We start from the raw sequence: 22,271 nt of genomic DNA, 5'->3' as shown, positions 1-22,271 counted from the left end.
TCTTTATGTACACATGTACACACAGTCTTCTTACATTGCAATAAGCCAACAAATAGAACTAAATGCTTAGAATGTCTTTAATTTCTAATAACATTTTACACACTTCGGTGAAACGACAATACAGCACAGTGATGTTTATATGAATAGATCTATCTATCTATCTATCTATCTATCTATCTATCTATCTATCTATCTATCTATCTATCTATCTATCTATCTATCTATCTATCTATCTATCTATCTATCTATCTATCTATCTATCTATCTATCTATCTATCTGTGATCTACTGCACAGCACCAACACTATCTGGTACTGACAGGTATGGTCAAGTTCATATAATGTCCTAGAAAATCTACTTGGTCTCTGGGAATGGTACTACTCTTCTTCCGGCCACGTACACCTCAACAGTGTTCCGATCATCACCTGCGTGAATGAGACATGGACACAGGCAGAAAATAATTATTTAAAATAATTCACATTACATGTAAATATACACTCACTGGCCAATTTATTAGATACACCTTGCTAGTACTGGTCCATATTGACATGATGGCATCACGCAGTTGCTGCAGATTTGTCAGCTGTACATCCATGATGCGAATCTCTCGTTCCACCACATCCCAAAGGTGCTCTATTGGATTGAGATCTGGTGACTGTGGAGGCCATTCGAGTACAGTGACCTCATTGTCGTGTTCAGAAAACCAGTCTGAGATGATTCAGGCTTTATGACATGGCACATTATCCTGCTGGAAGTAGCCATCAGAAGATGGGTACACTGTGGTCATAAAGGGATGGACTTGGTCAGCAACGATACTCAGGTTGGCTGTGGTGTTCACACAATGCTCAATTGGTACTAATGGGCCCAAAGTGTTCCAGGAAAATATCCCCCACACCATTGCACCACCACCAGCCTGAACTGTTGATACAAGGAAGGATGGATCCATGCTTTCATGTATAAAATGCTAAATTCTGACCCTACCATCTGAATGTTGCAGCAAAAATTGAGACTCATCAGACCAGGGCAAACTTTTCACAATCTTCTATTGTCCAATTTTAGTGAGCATGTGTGAATTGTAGCCTCAGTTTCCTGTTCTTAGCTGACAGGAGTGGCACCCAGTGTGGTCTTCTGCTACTGTAGCCCATCCGCCTCAAGTTTCGACGTGTTGTGCATTCAGAGATGCTCTTCTGCATGCCTCGGTTGTAACGACTGGTTATTTGAGCTACTGTTGCCGTTCTATCAGCTCAAACCAGTCTGGCCATTCTCCTCTGACCTCTGGCATCAACAAGGCATTTGCACCCACAGAACTGCCGCTCACTGGATATTTTATCTTTTTAGGACCATTCTCTGTAAACCCTAGAGATGGTTTCAAGTGCTTCACCTGCTCTATCCACAAATAGAACTGGTAAACATAGTATCCATTTACTTTCAGAGTACAACTCCTCTGTGTAGTTAAAGCAATGCATTCTGGGACCTGTAGTTTTTTCTTGCTATATATATATATATATATATATATATATATATATATATATATATATATATATATAATATATAAATATAAAGCTTGTGCTTGCTCTCCAGTACACTGCTTCTTGCCTCTTGCTTTGAAGTACCTGATTTTGTATACCAACCCTGCGACAAACAATCTTAATATGCCAAAAAATACACTTCATTGTCAACAGCACTACACATAATTTACACGATCTTCACCTCCCCATTGTCAGAGCTGGAAGGACATCCAATATAGAAGGACATTACTCCAAAACATGTGACTCACATCCATTGCCAAGTGATTCTCGGCTTCTCTAAATTTCCCCAACAAAGCCATTGTCCCTGTTTTCCCACCATAAACGCTACTGGTGAAATAGTATAGCTGGCCATTATACTGGCTTAGTGATCCTATCTGGTGCCTGGACAAATGTAATGTGTTCCACAAGAGATGATGCAGTAGTGAGTGAAACACTAAATCTTGGATCACCACACGTAGGTCCCACGTAGGTCCCTGCCCTCTTTTTGCGCTGTCTGGATCTAACGCCATTTCATATTACTGTGTTCCACACAACCTGCAAATCCTGACATCCCTGTAGTTTGCATGTAATGGTGTGACTCTGTCCTTGTGCTTCCTCCCCATTGGCCATACCTGGTGCACCACCAGTGAACAGTCACCAGGGGGCGTCCTAACGGATGCCCGAACCACTGTCTCTCAGAGGAGCAGTGTCTGTGTAGTGGGAGATCACCACCTCCTCCTGCTCAGCTCGTCATGGAGAGTGAACTGTGCTAGCTGCTTCAGACCTGCAGGTGTGGACTCTTGTACTGTTTCACAACCACAAACCACTCAAGAACACTGAAGACCTCCAAGGAAGCCAGAAGGTCAATATTGTCAGCAGATGGTTCTACTAGTACTCTAATCGCCCATACTCCTAGATCACCACCTACAGTATGATGGTTCTACTAGTACTCTGATAGCACATACTCCTAGATCACCACCTACAGTATGATGGTTCTACTAGTACTCTGATAGCCCATACACCTAGATCACCACCTACAGTATGATGGTTACACTAGTACTCTAATAGCCCATACACCTAGATCACCACCTACAGTATGATGGTTCTACTAGTACTCTGATAGCCCATACACCTAGATCACCACCTACAGTATGATGGTTACACTAGTACTCTAATAGCCCATACTCCTAGATCACCACCTACATTATGATGGTTACACTAGTACTCTGATAGCCCATACTCCTAGATCACCACCTACAGTATGATGGTTACACTAGTACTCTGATAGCCCATACTTCTAGATCACCACCTACAGTATGATGGTTACACTAGTACTCTAATAGCCCATACTCCTAGATCACCACCTACAGTATGATGGTTACACTAGTACTCTGATAGCCCATACTCCTAGACCTATATTATGATGGTCACTCTACTACTCCGATAGCCCATACTCCCAGATCACCACCTACAGAACATCTATTGGTCACATGTTTCTCGGGTTTCACAACGCACACATACTGGAGGGGCAAACTGCCATGCCACTTCAACTTTCCAGGAGAGGGTCAAGAGGTTGTCTACCATTCCACAGCTATGATGGAGCTCACATTGGTCATCCTGAATCTCACGCATGATTATTAAACAAATCTTCCTTTAGAGTACCCAGGAATAGACTTACACACAGTCCCCAAACATACAGGCCCTTCAGGCCAACACAGCCTCAAACATACAGGCCCTTCAGGCCAACACAGCCCCAAACGTCCAGGCCCTTCAGGCCAACACAGCCCCAAACATCCAGGCCCTTCAGGCCAACACAGTCCCCAAACATCCAGGCCCTTCAGGCCAACACAGTCCCCAAACATCCAGGCCCTTCAGGCCAACACAGCCCCAAACATCCAGGCCCTTCAGGCCAACACAGTCCCCAAACATCCAGGCCCTTCAGGCCAACACAGTCCCCAAACATACAGGCCCTTCAGGCCAACACAGCCCCAAACATACAGGCCCTTCAGGCCAACACAGTCCCCAAACATACAGGCCCTTCAGGCCAACACAGCCCCAAACATACAGGCCCTTCAGGCCAACACAGTCCCCAAACATACAGGCCCTTCAGGCCAACACAGCCCCAAACATACAGGCCCTTCAGGCCAACACAGCCCCAAACGTCCAGGCCCTTCAGGCCAACACAGCCCCAAACATCCAAGCCCTTCAGGCCAACACAGTCCCCAAACATACAGGCCCTTCAGGCCAACACAGCCCCAAACATACAGGCCCTTCAGGCCAACACAGTCCCCAAACATACAGGCCCTTCAGGCCAACACAGCCCCAAACATACAGGCCCTTCAGGCCAACACAGTCCCCAAACATCCAGGCCCTTCAGGCCAACACAGTCCCCAAACATACAGGCCCTTCAGGCCAACACAGCCCCAAACATACAGGCCCTTCAGGCCAACACAGCCCCAAACGTCCAGGCCCTTCAGGCCAACACAGCCCCAAACATCCAAGCCCTTCAGGCCAACACAGTCCCCAAACATACAGGCCCTTCAGGCCAACACAGCCCCAAACATACAGGCCCTTCAGGCCAACACAGTCCCCAAACATACAGGCCCTTCAGGCCAACACAGCCCCAAACATCCAGGCCCTTCAGGCCAACACAGCCCCAAACATCCAGGCCCTTCAGGCCAACACAGCCCCAAACATCCAGGCCCTTCAGGCCAACACAGCCCCAAACATCCAGGCCCTTCAGGCCAACACAGCCCCAAACATCCAGGCCCTTCAGGCCAACACAGTCCCCAAACATACAGGCCCTTCAGGCCAACACAGCCCCAAACATACAGGCCCTTCAGGCCAACACAGCCCCAAACATACAGGCCCTTCAGGCCAACACAGTCCCCAAACATACAGGCCCTTCAGGCCAACACAGCCCCAAGACTGAACCTCACCCTCCCCTGGTGCCCTTCCATTGCAGAGCTTCTCTACAACCTCAGTGACATCAGCCAGAAAAAGATGGAGTCTGACACCCCAGGTGCCCCCTGGTCCTACGTCCGACATATATTGGCAATATGTCACCTCAAACAAGTCAAAATCATTTTCCAAAATCAGATTAAGCCAAAAATGTGTTGAATTGTGTATGATAAATTATCCATATATAATGGAGAAATATATGGTATCGCCATGGTATCTCACCCAGATTCAGGAATTTCTCCAAAATGACCTGAGAGGCACAAAAATAGAACAATGCCATTACTTTTTCACACTGGAATAACTATATGTTTTCTTAGCTAATGTGCATCTATAAGGAGCCACGTCATGCCTACTCTAACTGTATATCTAAAGTGTGTTAGAAATGTGTCAGTGTGTCCTGACCCCTTAAAAAACTCTGAAATTGTAAAACTATAATATGGACTCTGTGGAGGACTTCATTTTTCATATTACAAATTATGAGTAACTTAGTCTCATGACTGATTACCAGATTATCTCAGTCTAAATGAATCTCTGCCATGTGCTTTTATCCATGAGAACAAAATAAGCAAACAGATTACGTAGGCCATGTTTTGGAATGTTTACATTTAGAACGCAAATATGAACATGTTCCAAAATCTATACTCCCCCACACCCTGTAGTCCGTGATGTCTGTGAATTATGGACATCAATGGGCCAGTGTTGTCTGATATGGAGAAACTGGTCAAAGTGTTGTTTACGTGAGGAACTGTCAGGTACGGGTCGAACCTTGGGGTCATCTCCAGGAAACACATCGACTGGACCTCCAGGAACACCCACGTTCACTCTCAGAGCATCAAAGTCCTTCCCCACCTCGAAATTTCCTGTCTGGTCATCCAATGAGAGTGCTGCAAGTGTCAGGGAATCAATGAAGCCAGTTAGGCTCACAGAGACACATTTACAAAACACTGTCCCAGCAGACTGCCTTTGTGAAACATGACAGGGAATGTGATTGTCACTCACTCTCATTTAATGTCTGATTACAAATCATTCCATGACATTCAGTCATAAAACTCCTACTAAAAGCCCTAATTAGGGGATTTTACATTTTTGGAGTGGCACAGAATACAGCTCATGGTTGGAGGTCGATTCCCCTCAGAGGGGTTCTAGGGGGTCGTACCCTCGCTACCCCCGAGCGTGGCCAGCCGGAAGGCTTCCTCGAAGGTGAGCGGCTGCACCCGAGCGTCCCGCATGGTCAGGGCTTTGGAGTTGTCCATGGCCCGGCGAACTGCGTCCAGCATGGAGGGAGAGTAACCCCCTGCTACATCTGCACCAGAGAGCAAACATCACTCAGGGAACATACGAGAATCACCGTCACATGGAAAAAACAACAATTTCCACTCATGACCTCTGGGTCATTTACAGACACAGTGTAAAAGGGCTTTGAAATCGATTGGGTGTGAGGTATGTTGAATGAATTTTCAGAGCTCACCTGTGCCCAAGCCTAACTTCACGTTGTGGTCTAGAACTTTCCGGACATTAAGCATGCCACTCATTAGACTAGAGAGAGAGAGAGAGAGAGAGAGAGAGAGAGAGAGAGAGAGAGAGAGAGAGAGAGAGAGAGATAGAGAGAGGGAGAGAGAACAATGGAAAGAGGGAGAGAAGGATGAAGAGAGGGGGGGATGGAAAGAGACAGAGAGAGGGAGAGACAGAGAGAGAGAGTCATTGAGTGAGAGAGGGGTCATTAAGTGATTGTTTATCCATTGTGATCCACAATGCATTTAAAAAGTACACATTTATTGATCATAAAGTAAATGTGTTTAACTGTAAATTCATCACAGTTGTAGTATGCTCTCTATTTTTGAGGAGTAATATCCTCCCCACTAGCCCCGAGCCAAGCTGAGATGAGTGAGACCAAAACAAGTCATACATACGAGATGTTGCTGCTGGGGCAGTGGGATATGGAGGCTCCACTTTTATGAAAAACCATCAGCTCCTCGTCGCTCAGGTGGCACCCATGAGCCATCACCGTCTATCAATCATCATCATCATAATTACTGTCATCATCATCATCGTCATCATAATTACCATCATCATCATCATCATAATTATCATCATCATCATCATCATCAAAGTTCTATTTATGTAAGGTTCACAAAACCCAACTAAATATATAAATGTCAGTATAAGCATTAGTCTTCATTTCAACAGAAAAGTTTGCTTAAAGGATTCTCAAATTTGATCATTTAAAAGTATTAGATTTAAAAGTAATTCGATGTAATTTTGCATTTTTTATTTGCGTTTTTGTGACAACTTGATATACCATGAAAAAGTCAGTGTCGGTCTGCTTTAGAACACTAGGGGGCAGTGTGGAGACTCCCAGATCATCTTTTCTAATGTCACAAAAGTTGGAATGGCCATTAGTTATGCGAAAGGGAAAAACAGTAATGCTCATATATTTTGTAATTAGCTTGTTTGTGTTTTTACCAAACGCATTTGGCATTTTCTCGAGGTATGTGAACGACTCCTGTGTACTTGTTTGACTTGGGGGTGATGCGGTGAGAATGCTTACACACACTGTGATGAGGAAAGCTACTTACAGATGATCTAAAAATGTGGACTTCATCACTCAATCACAGACAGTAGTGAAATAGTGAATTTAAATATCTCAATGTCATTCTATATCGTTAAAAGCTGACATTTCATTTAGTAACAATTAAAATGCACGGATGTGTTCCACTCAAACAATCTCCACACTCAGATAAGTTGAAGTCAACCGCAATCTTCCACTAATCCTACAATATGTTGCTCGTTACCCGAAATGCCACAATAAGTAATGCTGTAGAATTGAGCTATGGTTCAGTGTTCAGTTTCTAAATGTAGGTTGCAATGGATCCCTGACTGGCAGTAAGAAGAACATAAGCTTACTTAAAATGCATGATGCATTACAGTTAACAGCTTCCATTTATATTTCAGATTATACATTTTAATCCCGAGAACTGGACTTTTTGTTTCTAACAGAAACCTGAGTTACTACTGGGCAAATGGGTCCACTTCTAGAGAAAAGCCCTTACAGACAGTGAGCAGAGTATCTGAGTGGTACACAGTGGGAACAGAGCAGGGTGCACAGCCATACAGGTTCACCGGGTTCACCGAGAAACCTTAAGAAAACCTGGAGTGGAGTTAATGTATTTGGAGCGGAGCTGGACTGGAGAGACTCTGAGTGAGGAGCAGCAATAAGAAAACCTGGAGTGGAGTTAATGTACCTGGAGCGGAGCTGGACTGGAGGGACTCTGAGTGAGGAGCAGTAATAAGAAAACCTGGAGTGGAGTTCACACTCCATTGCTCTCACCTCAGATTACTCAACAAGGAGGGGGAGTTGCCGTGGATTTTTAGAACTTTAGATCAATGCTGTGCTTCTTTTACTATGAAGCACAATGGTGAGGCTCGGTGGATTAGAGTTCATTCATGAGACTCTTGCATTGTGTTCTTGCTTTGTGCCACCCAAAAAAATGGAATTTTGCAATGTTTGTAAACAGTGCTTCATGAGGTCTTTCACCTGCTGGACTCCTCAGGACCTGTCTGGTATGTAAATGGGTCCACTCAGGAAAGTGGCTGTACACTGGACCTTTTGTTATATGGCTTCTCGATTGAAGACACTGAAATTTAAGAGATGCTGGCTTTCCTGATCACAGAACTTCCCCTGTATGGATCTATAGCATAATGCATCTGTGAGAGTTGTGGGTGTTAGTATTCCCTACAAGAAGAATCTTTCTGTAGATAGAGTGTACAGACATCTGGTTGACCATCACACCAACACCCTATCTGGCAACCCATCTTACATAGGGATATCATGCACATCCATTAATGCTGAGACAGCTTGCTCAACCACCTACATCAACTCTGATGTCTTCCTTAATAAAGCTGTGTGAGCTTCTTGGTATCACTGACCCTGAGTCTATCATATTGAGAACTGGCACACCCCAGGAAGAAGGACCAGGCAAGTGAAGACTGAAGGTGGGACCATAGGTCGGGGGAGGACTGAAGGTGGGACTCTCTTAGGGTGTTTCCCTGACAGCACAGCAAAATGAGGACGTTTTCCATATAGTGAGCACATCACAATTTTAAAACAACATCTGTTTGACTGCACATACTACATGTCTAACATACCCTGCTGCTAGTCCTCAGTTAGATACTGAGGAGTTAATTGACCAGTTCTGTTCTTTGTCAGGTGTGAATCCCGGCCTTGGTGAATTACCCTACCAGGGCGCTTAGGCAGGAATTTAGGGAGGCTCGGCTCAATCATTTGAAATTTCAAAAACCTTTTTGGCTAGATTTCAGGATGCTGTTAAAGCCAAATTACAGGTGTTAATAGATGTGTTTTTTGGATCCCATCCAAAATAAGAAACACTGTGTAGCACTATGGGAGCTCATGCCTCCTTCTCCACCTGACGCTTGATGTAATCTCTCATATGAAGCTGAATATAATCTCTCACATGAGGCCTGAGATAGTCACTCAATATGAAGTTTGATATAATCTCTCATATGAGCCCTGAGATAATCACTCAAATGAATCTTGAGATAATCGCTCATATGAAGCTTGATATAATCTCTCAAAGGAAGATTGAGATAATCTCTCATATGAGGCCTGAGATAATCCACTCGCATGGATCTTTAGATAATCTCTCATATAAAGCTTGAGATAATCTCTCATATGAAGCTTGAGATGATCTCTCAAATGAAGATTGAGATAATCTCTCATATGAAGCTTGAGATGATCTCTCAAATGAAGATTGAGATAATCTCTCATATGAAGCTTGAGATGATCTCTCAAATGAAGATTGAGATAATCTCTCATATGAAGCTTAAGATGATCTCTCAAATGAAGATTGAGATAATATCTCATATGAAGCTTGAGATAATTTTACTTACACATTATTATTGCTGCTTTCATTTCTGGCACAGTGCCCTGTTTTAAAGATGCACTGGTTCAGTCCAGGTTTTACAATCTGGTTTACGGCTGCTCCATAGTACCAATCTGCACTTTCGATGGTGACCAATGATATGTTACTAGGAATACATTCTGGCAGTTGTGTTGTGTCCTCGTTTTATTAAATCAGTGTGTAGCTTTTGACACTGTGGATAATGTGATCATTTATCACCTGGGGCAATGCACTGGTATCAACTGTACAATTCTAAACTGGTTCAGTTTCTATTTCAGAATGTTGTCGGTTAACTTGTATAATAACTTCTCCTCTTTTGAGGTTCCTCAGAGATCCATGTTAGGACCTGTCTGTTTCTCTACTTACATATGTTCTCTGGGGCATATTACCAGTGAATATGGACCTGGTTCCAATGCTCTGCAAATGAGTTGTAGCCTATCAACCCTTAAGACTTGGTAGCCGGTGCACTTTAAAGAAAACTGTCATTACATATGCTCTTCATTTTGGTCTGGTCTCATTTCCATCAAGGCTCTTATATTTTCCTCCCCCTTAATGCAGTCACCAGTCGTGTCAAGCCCTTCATTAGCCTGTGTATTTAATCTGTGTGTTTTCCTTAGTGATGGTTGTTACTCTTGCTTTTTGCTTCATTTTTGTGGATGTTCTTTGCCTTTGTTTGGTGAAGGCTTTGTGCTTGAAGAACACCCTCTGTTCACGAACACCCTCTGTCTCTGTTAGTGCTTATTTTTGGTTTCAGCTTTTAGACTCTCTTAGAATTTTTGTTATTTTATACTGGGGTCAAGCTCTGTATAAATCTCTAACAAAGCGGACTACAAGCTCTACTCTACTGCCTTATAGTTGTCTGTTGCTTAATGAATTTCAACAGCAATTTTGTTCTCCTCTGTAGCCCTTCCTATTTAGATTGATTGTTTAGTAATAAAATTCACTTGCTTACTATATCAGTGCTTAAAAAAACTACATTTGATATTTTATTCGCAATGCCAAAGCCTTGCTGTCTCTTTTAATCACTGTGAGAGAATACTGTACTGTTACATACTTTATAATGAGAACACATTTTTGAGAAAAAGTGTTATTGAAGAAAGTTTAAATTTTAAGACTTTATTCTCTAGTCATGTTTTATCTCTTTAGATCCAAAAGCATCTATGTCAAAATAACTAAATTAAAAGTAATGTCGTATAAATTTTTATTCCATATACAATTATTAAAAATCCCCATAAATGCATTCTTGATTCCTGTCATGGGGAGCCACCACCCTGTTGGCCATTTGACAAACTACTCCATAGTATTACTTGCTGGGAAATGGATACATGGGCTAATATATCAAATATAAAAACTAGAATTAAAAACAAACCTACACATCCTTTGTCCATTTTAAACTTTTATAAACTATAAGAATTTTTCAGGGAAGCTCCAGTTCACTAAAGCAATTTTAATAATCAGACACCACAGAAAATGGCTGACTCACTAGAAAGTTCAGTATTGAACTGTTCTACTGTTTGAGACATAACCTAGAAAATCTCTATGACTATGGCAACTCAAAGCCTAAAATAGGACTGAATTACTAAAATGCTTCCAGTTTGAACAGAGGGATAACAGGTAAAAGAAATCCAATGTTTGGCCACATCTCACCTTGTGTGTGAGCAGACCATGTCTGAGGTAAACGTCTGTGTAGGACCCACAGTCTGGAAAGAGCTGCTTCACCACCTCCACCTCCTCCTTATTCTCACTGATGTGGCTCTGGAAATAAATAGCTAAACAATTACAACACAGAGAATTTTATTTTTTAATATGTTAAACAGTGGTAGTAATATTTGTAATATTAGTAATATTCCTGTTAATGAAATTAGCAACATCATGTCTAAGGTTGTCAGCCAATCAGGACAACTCCAGAAGCAGTAAACCCTTGAGAGTCCTTGTCCTGTCTGTGTTATCAATGCTTGTATGTGTTATGGGGATTTTTTTGTGTGCACACAGACTGTTGTCCTGTTGAGAGAATAATCTGTGGTCATATTTTTTTGTCTCCTTCTAATGTTATCTCTCTATGTTCTCCCCCATTCTGCAGAGCCGGCGGTGCACAGTGTTGCTGCGGCCTCTCTGGGTTCCTGGTGCTTTAACATGGGCCCCAGGGAAACAGCATTTCATCTTGTACTTGTACAATGTATGACAAATAAATTCCTTCTGACTTTTTGACCAGCACTACAGTCTACAGACATCCTACCCATTGTTGAACAAGCTGGGGTGACGTGAATGACATACCACTGACACACTACTGCAAAGTCAATTCTTTCAGCACAGGACTACTGTTGCTAGGCTATCTAACAGCACAATGCTGCCAGCAACTCTGGTATGTGTAGTTCAAACATCACAACCTTTTTTATAAGTCATTACATGTGAACTGTGAGCAGGGCCAGTTCAGACTGTCCTGGAACCCTAAGCACAATTTTGGTAAAGTGATTTTGTGACAGCTGCACCTAATTCTTCTCTAGTGTTATCCCTCATCCATTGGCTTAAGAATAAACATCCATATACATAACAAAATGAGGTGTAAACAAACTATGTTTATTAAAAAACCATATAAAGGAACAGTCTTAACATAATTAACTTCAGAAAGAGTCTTATCGGGCCTGGTAGGCTTGTGGGACTCCAGAGACAGCAGATGGGTACAGGAGGGCCAAGTGGATTGCGGCTTTGGCTGTCACTGAGGCAAACACTCGGGTGTGGGAAGAGTTCAGTGAGACCATGGAATCTTTCGACTTTTGATTGTCTCTGAGAAGATTCTGGCAAACCGTCAAGAAACTGAGGAGGGAAAAGAGGTTTCCGACCAACACTGCATAAAGTGGGGCTGGGGATCTGCTGACTTCGACTGGGGATGTCATTAGGCGGTGGAAGGAATACTTCAAGGATCTTCTCAATCCCACCATCCCGCCTTCCACAGAGGAAGCAGAACTGGAGGACTCAAACGGAGGTTTGCTCATCACTCGGGCTGAGGTGACCAGGGTAGTTGACTCCTTTGCGGCAAGGCTCTGGGGGTGAATAAAATCCACCCTGAGTTCCTTAAGGCTCTGGATGTTGTGGGACTGTCCTGGCTGACACATCTTTGCAACATTGTGTGTACATTCCGGGCAGTGCCTCTGGACTGGCAAACTGGGGTGGTGGTTCCCCATTTTAAGAAGGGGGACTGGAGGGTGGGCTCCAACTATTGGGGGATCACACTCCTCATCCTCCCTGGTAAGGTCTATGCAGGGGTTCTGGAGAAGAGAGTCCAGTCGATAATCGAATCTCAGTTACAAGAGGAACAATGTGGGTTCCGTCCTGGTCGTGGAACATTGGACCAGCTTTTCACCCTTGCAAGGGTCCTAGAGGATGCATGGGGTTTTGCTCAACCAGTCCACATGTGCTTTGCAGATTTGGAGAAGGTATTTGACCATGTTCCTTGATGATTCCTCTGGGGGGCGCTCTGGGACTATGGGGTACGGGGCCTACTGCTACGGGCTATCCAGTCCCTGTATGAATGGAGCAGGAGCTTGGTTCGCATGGCCAACAGTAAGTCAGACTGGTTCCCGGTGGGAGTTGAACTCGGCCAGGGCTGCGCTTTGTCACCGATTCTGTTCATAACATTTATGGACTGAATTTCTCGGTGTAGCCAAGTGGTGGAGGGGGTTCTGTTTGGTGGCCTCAGGATTCCACGTCTCCTTTTTGCGGATAACGTGGTCCTGTTGGCATCATCGGGCCGAGACCTGCAGCTCTCACTGGACCAGTTTGCAGCCGAGTGCGAGACGGCTGGGATGAGAATCAGCACCTCTAAAACTGAGACCATGGTACTCAGTCGGACATGGGTGGAGTGCCCTCTCTGGATCAGGAGTGAGTCCTTGCCACAAGTGGAGGAGTTGAGGTATGTCGGGTTCTTGTTCATGAGTGAGGGAAGGATGGAATGAGAGATTGACAGGCGGATCGGTGCTGTGGTTGGAGTATAGCTGTAGTAATTGCGGACGCTGTACGGGACATTTGTGGTGAAGTGAGAGCTGAGCCAAAAGGCAAAAGCTTTCAATTTACTGGTCAATCTACATACTGTTACATATGGTCACGAGCTCTGGGTAGTGGGTAGGGAGTTTTCTCCACAGGGTGTCCTGGTTCTGCCTTAGAGATAAGGTATGGAGCATGGTCATCCAGGAGAGGCTCAGAGTAGAATCGCCCCCCACTTAGAGAGGAGCCAGTTGAGGTGGTTCGGTCATCTGGTCCGGATGCCGCCTGGGGCCTTTGTTCATTTGCGGGGTCCTACACAGTGTGCGTAGTGAGCGTACAGGGCAATCTGGCTCTGAATCTTAGCATTAAATAGTAAACATAGCCTTTCCCTCATGATCAGGAAATCACCCTCGCAGATAATATTGTTATCACATTAGCATATATTTCACCACATGTCATCATACGCTGCCCTCCTGAGAGCAAAGTGCTAACATGAACATTTGTGAATATGTAAAGGTAGTAGTATGATTTAATGTTAGGTACTACTCAGGACATGAAGCATGTCTGTAATACACATAGAGGTTTATGGAAACATTTATGGGATCATCTGGTTCATGTTCGTTATTTGTCATGTGTGGACATGCCTGTGTGGGTTGGCAGGCTATATGCTCATGGCTGCAATGAAAACTAATTGTTCACATGGAAAGTGTCCTTTTCTGAATGACTTTTGTCTGTGTCTGTGTGTGTGTGTGTGTGTGTGTGTGTGTGTGTGTGTGTGTGTGTGTGTGTGTGTGTGCGTGTGTGTGTGTGTGTGTGACAGAGAGAGTGAGAGTTCAGAGGTCGTTTACCTGAATGTGAAGGTCATAGTTCCTGGCGATCTCTCCCAGAGCTTGGAGCAGTGAGGATGAACAGGTCACAGCAAAGCGAGGGGTCACAACCGGCTTCACATGAGGATACTGTCTCCACACACACACACAGGTTAATCATATAGGCAACATTAAGAAATGTAGAAAAACTCAAATATAGATGCTCTAACTGCATAATGTTCTTATTTATTCTCTATTTGATTATAAGACAAGCCATGGACTTTACCTCTTTCTGGAGAAGTTCATGGATGAAACTGTAAAAAAAAAAAAGTAGGATTATCGAACAAAGAGCAAAATCAGCCAGATCATTGGACATGCTAACACGAAATCATCAGCTGGTTAACCACATTACAGCTAATGATATCGCTTAAGCATGATGATAATGCCATTACATGATTAGCACAGTGTTCTTATTTGTCTCTTAACCCTAAGAGACATCCAGATCAGGGCCTGAACGGGCCGGCCAGCACAGAACGTGAACGGAGCTCCGCGACCCGGCAGTAAGACTCACCGAAGGGTCTCGTCTTTGCTCTCTGACAGGTGCTCCTTATAGTGCGGAACCATCTGGTTGTGGTCCATACACACCTTCCCCACAAGAGCCCTCTGCCCGAGGTCATCTAGCACAAGGGATCAGGAGACATCTTCTTGGATAACTTTAATATTTACATATACGTGTATTTTCCTACATTTTTGTTTTCATACATGAAGACTCAATACATCAGTCTTTAAATTAGTATTCAGATCTACATTATGGGTGGCAGAAGCGGTTCTGGTGAGGGGGGGGGGTGAGGGGGGGGGGGGGTGTTTCTGTCACATCTTTGGCCCCCTAAATGAGGCGTGGTCTGAAACACGTCATATTGTGAATGGCAACTTAGCGATTTTGTTGCTATGATATATATAGCAAGTTAGGTTAAACATTTGGGACCCCCTCTAACTGACCTAACAGACCTACTGGGTCCAGTCTGGCCACACCAGTTCAGATGGTCTAGAACCGCCACTAAAGTGTGGGGGTAAGAATTAAAAATGATGTCCTGCTAATTGTTAGCTGCTACTCACATTTGCTGTTAGCTTGGGTTGCTAAACTGTTAAAGTGTAGCATTCCCCTTAAAGAAACTAGAAACTAGCATCCATGATGTAATGGTTTTAGTTTTGTAATAGTTTTGCTACTTGCTTTGCGAAACCCAGGAAGAACTTCTACAATGAGCCATAAAGCATGAGAGATCCATGTACTGGCGTGTGAGATTCACATTAGGTGAGGCGCTCAATACACATTACTGGTGTACAGAAAGTCAAACTGCTGTTTCAGAACCTTTTCTTCGTGTCTCACAGATAACATGCTAATGAACTAGCTCTGGGACTTCTTACATAATAGGCAAATCAAACATGAAGGCATACTCTTATCTGGCAAACAAACACCAAAGGTCACTCTGTGTGTGTGGGAGTGTGTATGTGTGTGTGTGGGGGGGGGGGGATTTACCTGCAATTTGTCCGAGCAATAATGAGGCATCTGTGTGTATAGTAGCAAAGTAACATGCAGTCGTGGTCCCATTGCGTAGAGTTCTTTTCTGTCCAACACAGACAATGTACAAAAGATAAGTAAAAAGATTATAATAAACAAAACAAACAATCCAGTCTCAAGGACCTACTTAATTCATTTCTCACATGATTCTTGTGATGGTGTTCACAGATCATACCCATGCCTAACCTGTGCCTGACCCACGTCTGACCCATGCCTGAACCATACCTGGACCATATCTGGACCATGCCTGAATTCTGTAGGTATGGTTTTAACATTTTGTTTTCATAGGAAACAGGGACTGCTCCCTATTGCTATTCTTAGAACAAGCATAACTCACGCACATTTAAGAATTTCATATCATATCTTAATGGAGAGGACATGGTGGATATATTAGTTTTTGTGCTGCTGGAACTCACCACCACTTTGGTGTAGACGTCCCTGGCGAAGTCGAGGTCCTGGAAGCGTGACTCCACGGGGAAGGTGTATGTTTCCAGCCACTGCAGCAAGGGCAGGTCCAGCGCCGTGCCCGTGTAGGTGTACTGCGAAGCATGGATGTGTGTGTCCACCATCCCTGGCATGAAGAACTCACTGTGGCAGAACACACACGTCGCCATCAGACACGCCCATGGGTCAAAACCCATCAGATATGCCCATGGGTGAAAACCCATCAGACACTGCCATGGGTGAAAACCCATCAGATATGCCCATGGGTAATTTCAGTTTGGTTGGTCATTTTGGATTCTCCTCATTCAGCTAAAGCATGTGAGGAACAGATTCCTGACCTGACTGGTTATGAACGTAATTATACAATCTTATGGACTTCTGTTTTTGAAGCCTGACAGGATGGAAAAATTTAGGAGGGAGTGACATACATAACTGAACCTCTAGGGTCTTATGGCGAAACACTGCCTAGTGGCTGAGTGCTCCCTAAACTCACGTGTTTGGCTATGTGAGGTGCAGCTCGCTATCCCAGTGATTATTACAGGTATGAGGGACGTGGCTTTGGAATACCAGGTGTGGAAATCTTTGTGACGGAAAGTTGAGTTTGTTGTGGTGATCCAGCTTCTATAAGGTTTGGTTGCATGGACTCGGCAGAAACAAGTTTTCTTGTAAGGTCATTAAGGATGGCAATAAAGATTTCAAATCTGAGGTTTGCTATATTTTCCAGGTTTAACACCCGAACTGATTACTCAGGCAAGGGAGTTTTATTTATTTCGTTATTCATGTGTACAAAACAGGCACTCCAAAAGCACGCAAGACATAACAATGTGCTATAATAGATGATTTTGGATATATTGATATAATTGGTAAAATTGGTTTATTTTAATGCCTTTTAGGTTACGTAACGCACCTGAAACCTGAAAATGCCTGACTGAGCACATGTTAGGAGATTCAACAAAACAGGGTTTGTATGGATACAGGAAGGCAGAAAGCTGACAGAAGCTGTTGAAGATGACAGAAGCTTTTGAAGCTGAGAGAAGCTGATGACAGACTTCTGAAATGTCCGGTTTCTCTGGAAACTCTGTGTACTTCCCAACAATTTTGAATATTTCTACATGTCTTTCTATAGTACAGTACAGATATTCAACTGGACTCTTCTTCAGATTTAAATATGCAAATAAAAACATATTCATGAAAAACAGCTTACGCATTGTTTTTTAGGGTCTTTACTATTAAGTCAGTACAATATTCCTGACTGGGTGGAACTGATCGGACTTGGTACATGCAATTCTGTGCAATTCTGTCACAATCCCTGTCAGGTGACACAATCCTGTCAGTTGACACAATTCTGTCAGAATTGTGCCATTGGACCCTAATGTGATAGACAAATGGAAAAAAAAGACCAAACAACCAAAGGTGTGAAAACATTTACCAACAATATACATTTAAACCCCAAACTCAAAAAGTCTTTAAACAGCCTTTGAGCAGACATCATTTTTGACAAACACCATGAGAAAATGGGTCTTCTCAGATGATGAAGCGTGCTCAGAATGGTGCACTGAACAGCTCGTGGCCTTTCCACTGACTTTGCAGAAGTTCTAAATATACATCATGGACAAGTTTTACCGGCATAGCTTTTGGCAATCACTGTTATCCAGGGTGACTTACACATTTATCAGTATGACAGTATGTGCTCTTCCTTGGGTCTCAAACCCATCACCTTGGCCCTTCTAGTGCCTGATCTTATAGACCTGCTGAGCTGCAGAAGTTATAGAGATACATCACTGGTATTATTTAATATAACGAGGTATAAACATATGGGTTTTTATTAAGACTTACACTTCTGTGAGGAGATGCATAAACTGAACAAACACAAAGTGTTTTATTTTTCTGTATTAGATGTTTTAGACAACAAAAAATGGATAAATGGCATAAAAGACATTAATGAAATTGTACACAATTTATAGGGGGAGATGAGAAAAAGTGAAGACCTTTTTATTATTTTTAATTAACTGCAGCTAAACATAAAAACATTACTGTGAAGCAGCATGAATTTGTGTATGAGTGTGCTGTGAAGCATACAACAAGTGACAAAGAACCAAATTTTGCCAGACATTGTGACAGTCATGCCGCCATGTTTGTTTAGATATGAAGTCTAGTTTGTGAGAAAACCCACAATGCAGTAGTTCGTGAGAAACTCCCTCGAGGGTTTAAGAGTCAGAAACTTTGGTCAGAACTCTTATATGTGTGCACAACCTGAAAGTGCATGGTGTTTCATTCTGGGCAGACCATGTGGGGACATTGATGACTGACAACAATCAACGACAAAATAATTGAAAAAAATGTTTTATTCTGTCATATTTTCAACATGAGTTAGAATTATTTAATCCTGAAGTGGAGGTCATATATGCAATAAGTTTGCTACCAAAATCAGACAAATAATGAGCGTGATTACTTCTCAATGATTAGTTGTATCCCATTACCGTCACAAGGAAGTAATCAGTCAATTGTAAAGGACAAAACATTTAGGCCCCTTTAAGATCTGGCCATGCTACACTTTAAAATATAGATGTCAACAAATTTTAAATCAAACAGATTTGCTGAAGTCACCTCGGGAAATGGTCTGAGACACATTTTAGACAGATGTTTTGGTAGTGCATCTGTCTCTTTATACCACATTCAACAACCAAAACCCTGCCTGATACGGTATCTCATGACAACCAAAACCCCACCTAGTTCAGTACATCATGACAACCAAAACCATGTCCAATACACTTTGTGACAAAAACTGAATTCCCGACAAAATAGTACCACATAGTCATTGGATTTCAAAGTAACTAACTGGCGACATTTTGATTACCAAATTTAAATGCGTGTGATTCAAATTCTATCAGGGTAGAATTCAAATATTATTGTCAGGAAACGGCCAGGTGTAGATGAAGCACTAGTTTGCAGCCAAATGATTCAATTATTTTTGTATTTATAAATTGTAGAGGTCAGATCCTCTACCATCCGCTAGGGGATGCTGTAAGCACCATACTTCAAATTGCCTTGGGTTTGGTAACTGCTGCCCCATAATTAAAATACAGTATAGTGTAGTAGTTATGCATATTTAATTATTGATTATTACGTGGCAACATATGACATATTATTGCTGTTGTTGTGAATGCACTGTATTTTACTTTATTTATTTGCATGAAATCGCATCCTTAAATTCTTGCGCAATTTAACACTCCTTACTCTGATAGATTTGTTACTGCCGATAATGCAGGAGTGAGACGCTTGCATATTTAATCAAGGGTTGCTTGAGTCAGATAATGCAAATGACAAAACAATTACTGAGAATTATTACGCCTCTTCTCTCACGCGGATATTTCTTGAAGGTTTATAAAGTTTCGCGAGCACGCAGATTACATTGAATGCGCAAGCACTATTACAAATAAGAAAAAGAAAGAAATAATCTTAAAATAGTCATAAAAAAAGTTCTGTTTGTGCTTGTGAAAAGAACCACTAATAATTATTAACAATATTTCTAATAATAAAAAACATAAATTCTGGTAAGATCTATAATTGTGTCTACGTAAAAGCGCGAAATGGTGTTGAGAGCAAAATCAAGTTTTCTCATTTTCTGAGATAGGCCTTCATTTAATATTAATATTATATGTTGCGTTAAAGTTACTTACTGCTGCCCAAGATTTTGGACATCGGAGGTATCGAAGCCCCATTCCTGTGATAGACTGTCAACATTTCCACCTTCCTGTATAAAAGCAATCTATTGACAGGAGAGAGATCAGACACCATTTACAGCCAAATGTAGACAAGCAGCAACTAACCGACACACTCACACGTTGATAAGACATTTTGCAAAGCTTTAATATTAAGGACTTTACTCGCCATTCTCAGTAAATAGTGAGACACGCAGTTTATTCACACGTTCACCAGGAACATTTTAATTTCCAAGCAGTGATTTTCCAAATAATAATTATAATTGATCAATATATATCGTATATAAAGCGTTGACCAACTCGTATGAAACGGACTGCGAGGTCTGAGCGTAGGGCGCCTCCTGTACCTGTTACCTGGAGCAGGTGTGTGGCTCGCGCACCTGCACGGGCGCCTGGATTACCCGGATTACCTGCACGCCTCACCTTGCTCCTATAATCCAGCTGTTGCGGCTCACTTCGGGACAGCGCGCGCAACTTGTTGAGTTACGAAAAGTATTAGAGTAGCCCTAAAGTACTGTAAACTACTGTATTTGTGGTCGATTACTCAGCTAGGGTGAAATATTCTACATCTTAAGCCTTTTCAGTGGTTTGAACTTTTTTGTTTAATGTCTAAAAATCTTGTCTTTTTTGTGGTCGATTAGTCATGCGAGGCTGAAAGAATCTTCATCTTATACATTTTTTTATCAGTGGATTGAACTTTGTTTAATGTATAAAAGCTTTGTTTGATGTGCACAAAGACATTGCGATAAGGTGCACTTGCTCACGCAAACGCACAATCAAAACACATGATAACATTCATAACATTTCCAACATACATTTACAGTTGCCAAACTGGAATATAACATACGTGAGGCTGTTATCTACATAACTTAGCGTTTTATAAAAAAAATATTGTAATCTGACATTGTAAACACGTAATGTCTGTGTTTATAAATTCGTATAAAAGTAATTACAAACCTTTCCTCGACTGTCCACTCCCAGTACAAAATCATTTAAGATATTCAGAGCTACCTCTCGTGTGGAATGAACAAACGTCCCCCTGTACACGCGCGCAATGCTTGCAACGTTGTGGTTTTGGAGCGACATAGTGACAAGGTTTGAAGGTCCCACGCGCTTCCTTGTTCTTTTATATAGTGGGCACGAATGAGTCACGTTACTGCAATGATGGACGTTGTTTTCATTCTGATTAAATGGTAGATATGATCCTCACTGAGGGTTATATTTTGTTTTGTTATGCATGCATTCTTCAACTTCTTCATCAGTCTTATGTTGGCCAATGCACTTTAATGATTACATTTACAGTACAATTGCAATACTTTTTACCCATACCATTTTTCATTAAGTGTAAGATCCTTGGTTTTCCTCTTAATTATTTGATTTCCACAATGTTAGGTCACACCTTGCGTATGTTAAAATTTGAAAACATGATGAACATTATTTTGTTAGCTGAACTGAATAGGTTCTGAAAGATTCCATATAGCACAGAGCAGTGTAAAAGCTTTTTCAATTTTTATTCTGTCTCTCTGTCTCTCTCTCTCTCTCTCTCTCTCTCTCTCTCTCTCTCCTTGATTTCTACTTTCTTTATGTCATCTCCACCTGGTATAGAACTCCTCCTCCTTCTTCACAGTGAGGATTAGACTCTTGCAGTAGTAGGACACTGTAAACGGCTCAGCAACAGGCAATAAAATGTCTCAAAATGAACTCAAGCGACTTTCAATCCAGAAGCTTGCAGATTAAATCATATGACTGGTCTTCATTTGTGCGTTTGGGGCAATCACATAGTAGTCGGAACAGGCCAAAGTACACAACAGAGAGGGGAACAGCCAGTGTACAGAATACAGTACATTCACATAACAGCCATAACACAGTCCAAAGTCAAAGCAGACAAAGAAATGAGCTATCCAAAATCCAGGAAACACACACACACACACACACACACACACACACACACACACACACACACACACACACACACACACACACACACACACACAAATGTAAAACACAAGCTGGCTTACAGACAGCAAGAGAATGCTCAGTGCAGAACAAGAATAGCTGACAATATTTCACAAGGAGCTGAATTAAAGTCCGGGTTTAAATACTGCTAATAAACGACAGGTGTATTTTATGATGTGAAACAGGTGTGAGTTCAGAATGAGGAAGTGGATCCAGATAGGGGTGTGACTTCCTGATACATAGTGCTGTGGAAAAATGGATCCTCTGACCCACCTGTGGACTCAACTGAGCCAACAGGTAACAAAAACCGAGGGCATCGGAGAAGGGAAGTGTGATACCAACTCTAATACACACAGACATATTTAAGAAGCTCTCATTCTCTTTTCCCTTCTCAAA

General features: G+C 42.4%; 1 protein-coding gene across 3 annotated transcripts; it reads right to left on the bottom strand.

Moving 5' to 3' along the window:
* Nucleotides 1-222: 222 nt before the first annotated feature.
* On the bottom strand, nt 223-21,026 carry gda (guanine deaminase). 3 transcript variants are annotated; one of them, XM_076999021.1, is made up of 14 exons: nt 20,877-21,026; nt 19,878-19,966; nt 16,170-16,341; nt 15,712-15,799; nt 14,746-14,851; nt 14,461-14,488; nt 14,217-14,324; nt 11,035-11,142; nt 6,379-6,476; nt 5,937-6,004; nt 5,625-5,771; nt 5,234-5,352; nt 4,691-4,718; nt 223-424 (listed from the first exon to the last, which is right to left on the bottom strand). In XM_076999021.1, the coding sequence occupies exons 1-14, from the start codon at nt 21,003-21,005 to the stop codon at nt 354-356; spliced, it is 1,359 nt and encodes a 452-aa protein (XP_076855136.1). In that variant the 5' UTR covers nt 21,006-21,026; the 3' UTR covers nt 223-353. The 3 variants fall into 3 exon arrangements, with proteins under 3 accessions (XP_076855136.1, XP_076855138.1, XP_076855135.1); XM_076999023.1 differs by lacking the exon at nt 4,691-4,718 and having other exon boundaries at nt 225-424; XM_076999020.1 differs by lacking the exon at nt 223-424 and having other exon boundaries at nt 1,553-4,718.
* Between the last annotated feature and the right edge of the window lie 1,245 nt (nt 21,027-22,271).

The sequence above is a fragment of the Brachyhypopomus gauderio genome, chromosome 3 (assembly GCF_052324685.1).
Source record: "Brachyhypopomus gauderio isolate BG-103 chromosome 3, BGAUD_0.2, whole genome shotgun sequence".
In the NCBI taxonomy this organism is placed as follows: domain Eukaryota; kingdom Metazoa; phylum Chordata; class Actinopteri; order Gymnotiformes; family Hypopomidae; genus Brachyhypopomus; species Brachyhypopomus gauderio.
This window is presented reverse-complemented; position numbering and strand designations above follow the sequence as displayed.